This window comes from Sinocyclocheilus rhinocerous, unplaced genomic scaffold, assembly GCF_001515625.1.
Source record: "Sinocyclocheilus rhinocerous isolate Xijiao unplaced genomic scaffold, SAMN03320098_v1.1 scaffold2340, whole genome shotgun sequence".
Classification (NCBI taxonomy): domain Eukaryota; kingdom Metazoa; phylum Chordata; class Actinopteri; order Cypriniformes; family Cyprinidae; genus Sinocyclocheilus; species Sinocyclocheilus rhinocerous.
Genome location: NW_015646462.1, coordinates 146,030 through 157,300, shown reverse-complemented (window position 1 = coordinate 157,300; position 11,271 = coordinate 146,030). Strand labels below are relative to the sequence as shown.

At 37.9% G+C, this 11,271-nt stretch overlaps 1 protein-coding gene across 1 annotated transcript in view; it reads left to right on the top strand.

The window, feature by feature from the left end:
* The first annotated feature begins 6,130 nt into the window (after positions 1-6,130).
* Positions 6,131-11,271, top strand: part of LOC107707854 (MTSS1-like protein) — a 61,321-nt gene continuing 56,180 nt past the window's right edge. The window contains exon 1 of the mRNA XM_016511957.1: positions 6,131-6,619. Coding sequence (XP_016367443.1) covers positions 6,536-6,619 — 84 coding nt within the window. The 5' untranslated portion in view covers positions 6,131-6,535. The remainder of the gene's footprint in view (positions 6,620-11,271) is intronic.

Sequence of the window (11,271 nt, the reverse complement as noted above, 5' to 3'; positions counted from 1 at the left end):
GTGGCCTTTTGGAAAGATCATATAAACCAAAATAGATTAGATGTATAGAGAGAGATTGATGATGGAAAACACAATTATGCTGCGTTTAGTGGTCTGCACAGTGAAATGAAAGAAGTCTTTATTTCTAAGTCCATGAAGATGACTTATAGTTTGATGCGTCCATATGATGATTCACATGGATGTAACAGTTTGCCATTAAAGATGCTGAAGAATTAGAAGACTGACGTCAAACTGCCCAGAGGGGCATTGCTGGTTTACTGTTGGCTGTTGGTCAGATCTCTTCTGGAAAATCATCCATTTAGTCAAAGGAGTGTGATACAACAAAAATGTATAATAAGGGTTTTGTGTTCTCATTAGGGAAGTATAAGGTGCTTACTCATTCAAAAATGCTGTTTCTTAAATAAATTAGGCAAGTATGAAAGCACTATAAAGGGTGTGTTTTCAGAAAAACTTTTGCCAGAGTATCTTTATTTTGTACTTATGAGGTTTGCAGTGCATCCAGAGGGTGAGAAACACATTAAAAACGCCAAGTCTCTGACTTCTGTGCTATGTTCTTGAAGACTGGTGTGCTAGATTTGTTACCAGAAACCCAAGGGTCTAATGATCCTTATTCAAGAGACCTCTCAGTTACCCACAACACCACACTTTATGGAAATCTCCATCCACCGCTGTGCTGAGATGTGGCCTTTTGGAAAGATCATATAAACCAAAATAGATTAGATGTATAGAGAGAGATTGATGATGGAAAACACAATTATGCTGCGTTTAGTGGTCTGCACAGTGAAATGAAAGAAGTCTTTATTTCTAAGTCCATGAAGATGACTTATAGTTTGATGCGTCCATATGATGATTCACATGGATGTAACAGTTTGCCATTAAAGATGCTGAAGAATTAGAAGACTGACGTCAAACTGCCCAGAGGGGCATTGCTGGTTTACTTTTGGCTGTTGGTCAAATTTCCCCTGGAAAATCATCCATTTAGTCAAAGGAGTGTGATACACTTCAAACATGAGAAAGAGAGCTGTGGGCGGTTCTGTACTGTCTAGAAAGAGCTAAGGAGAGGATGGAGTGAGAGAGTGAGAGTGGGTTGTATGACTCATTCTGACCTAGTTTATGGGCTAAGATGGCTAAGTAGGGATAATGCAGAAACAGGCTAATAAAATTTTTTTTTTGGTCTCCAACATTTAAATCAAAGTATATTCTTAACAGAACCTCAAAACCTATTAATTTTGGAGGAGAATTGGTTTACATGTTGGCGTTCAGATATTCAGTCAAAGAACTTTTGAAAATAAAATATGATGCTAATTCCTTGAATTTAATTAGACAAGTGCCATTACAAGAGTGCTGATATACAGTCAACAGCACTGGAGCTTTTATCACTCCACTGGACTGTGTTTGTTACTTGGCTTTATGAGTGAATCCTTAAATGTTTCAGTCAATTGTTTCATTCAAAATACTGATTAATCCAGGAACAATAGGCCTACTACTAGAATCTAGCTGTGTCTGAAGTCGCAAATTGTAAGTTAAAGTTATAAGTTCCCAGAAAAAAGAATACTCAAGTAAAGTACAGATACTCAAAAAGTGTACTTAAGTACAATACGCAAGTAAATGAACTTAGTTACTGTCCGCATCTGGTTAAGACATGAAGTTACCAAAAAGGCGATTAAAGCTGCCTTAAACTGTGCATGCATGTAATTTTATATGAGTCACATTTAAGAACATGTCTCTGAAATGGTTTTCAAAACTGTCCTGGAGCAGCCCAGCAGTCTCACTCCGATTTAACTCGTCAGCTCATTAATAGAGACTTTAAGACCTGAAGTGGGTCAAAGAAATAGCAGCCAAAACAACCTAATAACCAGCTGCTGTGATGTCTATTAATCAAAGGACAACGAAAAAAAAGAGGAAAAAATAACTTTTATAGCTTTAAGGATTCATCTATATTTAATTTAGAATTTAGTGTTTGATAACTTAAATTTAAATTTCTGTATATTTCTGCTGAAGAGCACAGGTAAATATTACATTTATTATAATAGGTTTATGTGAAGATTGTTTTAAGTTCACTTAAATTAGAAGTTATTTTTTAAAGTTTAATAAATGTTAAAATTGATAGCTCTCAGTTATACTGTAACGTTGAATGGCTATAGTCAATGGTTAAATATTGGGGGGGGGGGCAATTTTATAGAGAAATCAGTATTGGTATCATTGATAATAAAAAAGATGCCATTAAACAAATATTTAAAAATATACTGTCTTTATGTTGTTTGTACATTAATTTAAAGATTGAATGTGAAATTATTGCAATATAAAAGTATATTAAAAAACTTTAATGTTAAGCGGGATTAATTGCGATTAATTTCAGAAAAATGTGTAATTGGTTAATTTTTTTAATCGATTGACAGCACTACTATATATATATATATATATATACTGTGCTCTAGGCTAAATTGTATGCATATGTGTAGTATGAATGAATCTGGACTCACTACATTTGTCTTGTTGTCATTGTCATGTGACCCACCAGCATCATTTGCATCAATTCCCTGTCTTTCGAATATATATATAGATAGATAGTTTCTGCTTACAATGCAAAAAGCTGGAAATATTGTGTCTTAAATATAAGTCACTCCGTATTAACTTCTTGTTTATTGAACTCTTGTATAAAAGCAAGATCACAATCACAATCTTGCTGTTTGTCTGAATAAAAGCATTCTTGTTTGAAACTGCTTAATGAACAAGCGAGGGGTATTCTACAAACATTCAATTACCTTTTGTCAAGTCAGTGTGTAACTAAGATCAGACTCAACAAAAGAGATCAACAAAAGCCACTGGCACACAGGAATGGCATTGCACACTTCGGCCATGTCACACCCACAGTCTGTCATTAGATGATTTCTTTATATGTGACTCTATCAGCACATAAGTATCTCTGGCCCAGTTCCTTCTTGCCCTAAGACTTGATAACTTTAAGGAGAGGATCCCCAAATCCAGGTGTGAAAACCTTGTTGCATCTTTCCCAAAAAGACTCATGGCTGTATTAGATCAAATGGGTGCTTCTACTAAATACTGAGCATTTTTCAGTTTTTCTTTTTTAATAAATCTGCAAAGATGTCAACAATTCTGTGTTTTTCTGTCAATATGGGGTGCTGTGTGTACATTAATGAGGAAAAAAAATTAACTTAAATGATTTTAGCAAATGGCTGCAATATAACAAAGAGTGAAAAATTTAAGGGGGTCTGAATACTTTCCGTACCCACTGTATATACTGTGCTCTAGGCTAAATTGTATGCATATGTGTAGTATGAATGAATCTGGACTCACTACATTTGTCTTGTTGTCATTGTCATGTGACCCACCAGCATCATTTGCATCAATTCCCTGTCTTTCGAATATATATATAGATAGATAGTTTCTGCTTACAATGCAAAAAGCTGGAAATATTGTGTCTTAAATATAAGTCACTCCGTATTAACTTCTTGTTTATTGAACTCTTGTATAAAAGCAAGATCACAATCACAATCTTGCTGTTTGTCTGAATAAAAGCATTCTTGTTTGAAACTGCTTAATGAACAAGCGAGGGGTATTCTACAAACATTCAATTACCTTTTGTCAAGTCAGTGTGTAACTAAGATCAGACTCAACAAAAGAGATCAACAAAAGCCACTGGCACACAGGAATGGCATTGCACACTTCGGCCATGTCACACCCACAGTCTGTCATTAGATGATTTCTTTATATGTGACTCTATCAGCACATAAGTATCTCTGGCCCAGTTCCTTCTTGCCCTAAGACTTGATAACTTTAATAGAGCCTCTGTGAATTGTCATAAAGCACGAATTCAAATGTAAACACAGCTCATTGTGAGTGGAAAAGAGAGCAACATTTTTTTTGTCACGATGCCCTGTGGTCATGCCCAAGTTGTTTGTAGTAATGCCTGACTAGCTAACAAAATAGCAACGGTGCCGTGTGGTTGACGTATCACAGAATATGGGATATTGCACATATTATTGTATTCCATAGCTCTGAAGAAGTGATTGACCTGTATTTGGATGACTAGACTGTATAAAAGACCCCAAAAATGAGACAGTGGTTTTCTTTGGCTTTGAAAATTTGAAAGTCTTCCCAGAAATAGTTTGACGAATTGAATTAGTATTTTCTTGTTATTCTCTCTCTCCATTTTAAGTATTAATAGTATAAAGACCCAAAGAAAGGAGGTTTGGGGGAGGGTTTATGTTCCACTTGAAATGAATCTGATGTAATGTGCTTGGAATTTGGTTAAGGCTATATTAAAACTTTGTGTTACTCTGTGGAAGAAAAAGAACAGTTGGAATTGGAACGCATATCTGTATGTGTTGCATGCAGCAGAAGTTTGAACAATATTCATTACAGTAGCGCTCTGGACAATAATCTATATTTTACAAAAGAGGAAAATAAGATTGTTTTTTTTTTTCTGAACAACTCAAACCATATAAAATAATATACAAATAAGAAACCATAATAATCTAATAAAAAAGTTTAGAGATTTCAATAGACAATGAAGTGAAATGAAAATTATGTAACCATTATAGTTGTTCCAAATAAGTATGACTTTCTTTTTTCCGAGGAACACAAAAGAAGACATATTTTTAATGAATTAGGAATGAAGACTTTGCTAATACACATTGACAGATATCTCCAAAATATATACATGACTACATAACACAATTACATAACAAATTTTGAGAAGAATCTCCTCTAGAGGGGGGGGGAAAAATCATTTTCACCAATTGTAATTTACTTTTGATTACATTTCTGTATCTACTTATTACTTTCCATCTCTTAGGTAAAATTTTAATTCTCACTCTGTAGATCTCTGGAGATTTGCGTCATCACTAACTCGCATGTAAAACAAGTTCCAACAACCGCAGCAGCACTGCTGAGTCCCTGAACATCAGAATCTGAGCTCATTTGGTGCCAAGAATATTTAAGTTTTTTATGGCCATTAGATCACTGCCAGATATATGAGAATCTGAATTCTAAACACTTCTCAAATTTCTGAAAAAACAAGAAATGTGCAAGATAGATGATAATGTACAGCATGTATTTTACAGTAATAACAGTGGAAATGAAGGATGAAGGGTGAAGCAGGTGTCTCAGCTCAGTGGTGGTTGGCAGGACTATTTGATGCTGATGCAGGCAGTCTAGCTGTCTTGCTGAGTAATGTATGAAATGGAGGGGAACCTTGTTAGGCACAGACAGTGAAGATCACCAAAAACAGGGAGCAAGAGACGGCAAAAGAGAAAAGGTTTAGAGTGACTGACATTTCCAGGCAGATCTTTTCTCACCAAAGTGATTTACAACAATGCAAGGTCGGCAGGCAGTAAATACAGAACTGTTTATATCTCTCTGTCCGTAGCCAGTATCCACTGGCAGCAGCGTATAGGCCATGAACAGTGTCTTGACTTAATTCTTGCAAAAAGCAGAGCAGAGGTGTAATGTAAGAGAATTCCCAAAAGAGTTTAGAGGGAGTGACCTTAAAACTATTTCTGTAAATATGACACCCGGTTTTGTAGACAACGACCACTCAGGCTCCGTGACCTTGGTTTTGAATCTTTAAGAGAGGGCGTCATTCTCCCCCTTTCCACTGTGGCAAGAGAACAAGATGATTGGGTCTTTATCACAGCAGTAAGACATAATCATGAAATCTCATTTCAGCTTCATTATCATTTATCACAGAACAACTTTGGCATTAATGAAATCCCTGAATATGCAGACTGAATCCCACCCTTTATATCCAAACTGATATGGTTTTCAGGGGACAGTTCACTCAATAATGAAAATTCTGTTATCATTTACTCACACTCGTGTCGTTCCAAACCTCTATGACTTTTACAATAGGATAAAACTACTCCTTTAATAGTTTCAGGCACTGATCATACTCAACTGGATACACACAACAATATGCAATATGACAAGTTGCCTACTAATACTGTTTTATATATATATATAAAAAAAGATGCACAATAAATTAGTTTCAGACTTAGAATCAGATTCAGACAGAATAACTCGCATCGGTCGGTCTGTGTGTTTGTGTCCCCTCTCTCCTCCCTCTGACCTCCATGTGACAAGAGAAACGGTTCTGCCCAATACGATTCGCATGGATCGAGTTACTGGCTCTCTCGCATTGCGCGGCTGCTACTCAGTTCACTCACTCAGCTGTCTCTGCCGGGCGGGTGGCGCACTCCGCTTCTCACATCCATTCAGCTCGATTCCGCATCGTTGTCCGAAGATGACCGTGACTATTGCGGGGCCATCCACGAGCCTAACCTCCACCAACCGCGGAGAGTAGAACCGGAGCCGAGGAGAGAGAGAGTGAGAGAGAGAGAGAGATTAACCCACCTCTCTCTCGTCTCTCCCCATCATCTGCCTCAATCCTCTGGGCAAACCGACAGCTGAAGACGCAGCGATTTCTGCTGAAATCTAGCTCTCAAAAAACACTCTCACACACGTCTCGTCGGGATATTGTGGAAGTAATTTCACAGAAGGATATTCACTGAGGATGGATAATATAAACGTGGAGTCGGTGGAGAAGGAGTGCGGCGCGCTTGGTGGATTATTCCAGGCGATTGTCAATGATATGAAGGTGAGAGGTTTGACACGATCGCTACACATGTAACCGCATATTCTTCACGAGCGTGACCAGCATGCAGATGGTGAAGCTCTCAAACCCCTTATCACTAAAGTGGCTTTGAGCAAATAACCATAATGCAATAGCTATACAATCGCCTATTCATGTTTGACCTAAATGACAGGGGGAGCGCTATATGACATCCACTATCCTCCCTGATTATGATAGATAGATAGATAGATAGATTGATAGATTGATAGATAAATGCATGCATAGATATAGCCTATGCATACATGCATACCTACATACATACATAGAGGCCTATTAGGTTATACATTAGATTATGAAGGCAACTCGATACGGTTCGCCCTAATGCCGGTGCGGCTGAATACACTGTATCCACATGAGAATGTTGTGCATGGAAATGGAGGGGGTTTCACACACACAATGGGAAACAGACTGAGCTGCTGCTGATTAAGCAGATGCAGCCGCGCGCCATTCCGTGTCACACACAGTGAGATTTGTTGCGTCTGTCTGACGGATTGCAGCGTTCCGTCATATCATTGGGTCTATGAGCGTAAAAGAGCGGCCGCGCTCGCATGAAAACACCGTATTGATCTTCTGTCGGGTTTAATATTTTAACCACATAGTGAGTGGGACGCACATTCGTTTTGAATGTTGACCGGGTTTCGGGACTCGTTTCCATGCATTACTGACGCTCTGGCAATAACATTCAGCCAGTGAAATCCAATAGCGACCAGATATCTTGTCTCTCTTGAGAAGCCCTGAAGCTGTTTGTTACTATCACGGTCTTTTTACTGTATTGACAAAAAGACGTGATTTTCTTAAGGTCTAACAGCTCTGAGCAGCATCTGCATCTGTTCTCTCTGCTCTGCTTACAAAGATATTCTCTTCTCATTCAATATTTAACTCTTGCTTCTCCAGCACACTCGTGGTCCAATTTGCTTCCATGCTGTTACTGTAAATGGGGATTGCGAAATATGGGTCATGACATGCATGTCTGTTGAATGATATTGAGCAGACAGTGGCATTGGCACATGGTGTCTGGCACAGTTCAGTCATGAATGAGCACTGTCTGAGAGACCTAGATCCAGGCTTCAGCTTTAAGATGTAGGTTGATTCAGGTGCTGCGCTGTTCTTGGTCTCGCTCAAGCTCACTCTGTGCAGACATTCGGTTTGCCCTCGCCATCCTCTGATGTTGCTATACTGAGATGGGAAAAGCAGGAACACAGCTGAGGACTGTAAAGAGAGTTAAGTTCAACAATTTTATGATGATTGCTCAAAGAAAGTGCTGGCAATTCATTCAGTAAAGAATCTAAAAATGAAGTTACTGTTCAAGATTTGAAAAGCTACCACTGTATTCTCTCTGCTTCTGCCTTTGCATGTCTTGGTTTGTGGGATGTGGGTAGCCTGTGGGTATTGCCAGCTCACTTGTCATATGTGTCTCATCACCAGAATGTCAGTTGGATCTTCTTTGTTCCTTCTCTGAGATCCCAACAGTACTGGAATAAACAAGGAGCCCAAATTCCCCAACGGAATCAATAAAGTATAGATTCAGCTTACTGTTCTTCTAGCGCTCTTCATCACTCAGCAGATCTGAAGAATGCTGTTTGGAAACTAGCCTGTTGGAAAAAAAATTGAACTGTACGTGAATGATTACTTGTTTCTTGCCAAATAGGAACAGGAAGGAATAATATGCCATATATGACTCTGTTTAACTCCACAGGGGAATGTGAACATCAATTAGATTTTTAAATCAACGTATGTTTGCTATATGTGTGTTTTTGTGTCTGGGTCTTAGGAGGGCATTGTTGTAAAAGGGTTGTTATGAGTATGGCTCTGAATCATGGAGGGGGGAGGATGCTCGGATTTGAAGGGAGGGGGAAGGAGAAATGAGATGGAAATGACTGAGGAGTGGGGCGGGCTGTCATATTTAGGCCCACATTCTTACCCTCATTCTTTAGGTGAAAGGGCTCTAAGCTAGCGAGAAAGGGACACCAGCGTTAGACATGATGATGACACAAGCACACAGTTGTCTGTTTGCCAGCTGGACCTGTTGTATATCACTGCTGTTTACATTCGCATGCCTCACACTGAGTTGTGCATACCAGCCTGTATAGAGCAGAGACGCTCATATAGACTCACACACTCGGTCTAGATCTCATTCTGCCTGGCTACTGAATCTGAGCTCTGCCTTTAGTAATCCTTTGAATGTTTGTCTGGAGATAAAACTGGGATCATGGCAGTAGCGAAACGTGATTTTTGAACCTTGGCCCTCTCCCCCTACCCTCGTCGGGGTGGAAAACAGACTACCAGCCTAGTTTACAGAGTCTAATTCTAAAAGTCATCTTTGACAATTCCACCTTTGAAACTAGAGGCTATTCCAGCCTTAATGTGGTCACATACCGGACGAGAACCGCAGTGCTGCGCCACACCATGTCTTTAATATTCGAACACATTGTTTTCTACACCATCGGCCTCCGTGCTTTGACCGCACTTTCTCATTCTGTTTGCTCTGTTCTTTTTTTAATCACCGAACTTCAAACTCATTGACACTACTTGCTCATTCTTGAAGTGAATGTTTGACTGTTTGGAGAGTAGATTAAAGGTTTTGGACTGCCATCTCGAACTGAACGCGACTCGTCCGGTGTCCGATAAGTTGCCCTAGAGTCACGCATCGCACGGTGGCGGCGCTGCGCTTCTCGTCCGGTGTGCGACCGCCTTTCAGAAATGCAACAAGAAAACAGCGCAGCAAGAGTGACTGATATCACCAAAATAAAACATAGCTAAATTTAAGTCAAATGAAAATCCTCATTACAAATGCATCATCACACAATCGGTCCACAAAACCAACCAACAAATGTAATGTTTAATGTAAGCCAACACATCATGACAGCGCTCACAGCAAAACAACTAAATGAAAATCCTCATTACAAATGCATCATCACACAATCGGTCTGTGCACAAAACCAACAAATGTAATGTTTAATGTAAGCCAGCACATCATGACAGCGCTCACAGCAAAACAACTTAGCAACAGACACTTTATTACAAACAAGCAGTGTTTATATTAAATAATATTATTATTGGCACAGCAGCCTAGTAAATGTCCTCATTTACGTTATTTGCAGCTTCCATCGTGACGTGAATAATAGCTAGTTAGTTTATCAGCGTATATATATATTTTTCCGATAGAGATCCCACAGCGGGCGGAACTGGTCATAAAGTGAGTGATAACAAGGCCCGCCCATTTAGAGGAAAGATATGATTGGTCAGTTTTTCCTGTCATTTAAAATTACGCTCCCATTGATTTACTATTGCTTGGCCCTCTATAATTTCATAGCTGGACCACCAATCACAGAGCCACAAACGCTAGGCAGAAACATTCTAATATGGAGAAAATGGGTGGAGTTCATTTAGCGCATTCACTGAATAGGCAGATTTGAAGAGTTTATTTCCACATAAATTGTATTTATTTTATTTAGATGATGATTGGGAAATTATGACTTTTTATTAAAAATAATATTTAAAAGTTTGTCATTTAAAAAAATATTTAAAAATTGTAAATATTGTTTTTACAATAGTTTAGGCCCTCTCTGAGGGCCTAGAGGGCCCTGACGGTTCCCCACTGGATCATGGTATATAAGGGTGTTTCTTTGGCTTTGAGTGCTTTTGTGTTCCAAAGGTTGATTTTTATTAAAATTACATTTAAATGTAAGTAAGTAAGTAAGTAAGTAAGTAAATACAAAAAGATTTGATTTCAACCTTGTCTTTTAGTTATATTAATATCACATTAAAAAATATTGGCTCTGGCTTGACTGATCTAAAATATGAAAATCCTTCATAAAAAATATGAATCATCATTTTGTATTAATTGTCAGCAAGAGAAAGACTTAAAATGAATTATGACATATGATCTGTGCTTAAAAATATAAAGTTCTAAATATAAAGGTAAATGTTATACAGATCATACGTTGGGCCTTATTTCCAATCAAGCTATTATTCTGTCAGTACAGGCAAAGTGTGAGAATTTTATGTATATATAATTTAATACAAATATAAATTAATGTGTAATGTGTAATATATAATTTAATACAAATATAAATTAATGTGTGTATTTAAGATGCATAAAATGTTTGCTAGGAAATTAGCTGATATTTTAATGTTAATGTTTAAAATGTAATTTCCACCACTGTCGTTTCTACCACAGAAAACAATATCATTTGAGATGTGGCAGAAATGGCAGTGCAGTGTGAATTTTCATGATTTACTTTCAAAAATAAAAGAAACAGTGCTCCTGGGATGCATGTATGTCTACTGTTGGACATTATTAGTGGACAAATAACAAACTAGAAAGTGTCCACACAGCTGGAAGTGACCATAATCGAAGAAACAGCTGTAATGTTGCTTAATGGTTATCAAATTTAGGTTAACCAAAATCATTTTCTTGTCCTGTCCTATGGCTTATTCACACCAAATACACTAGCGATAACTATAATTATAAAGTTTTAATAATTGTTCTAATTCTTTGAGAATAGGGAAGTCCACAATCCACATCACAACTATAACAGTAACAATATGGAGAAACAACATTGTTGGAATCACATTCAAGATGATTTTTCCAGCTAATGACTGACAAAAGCATT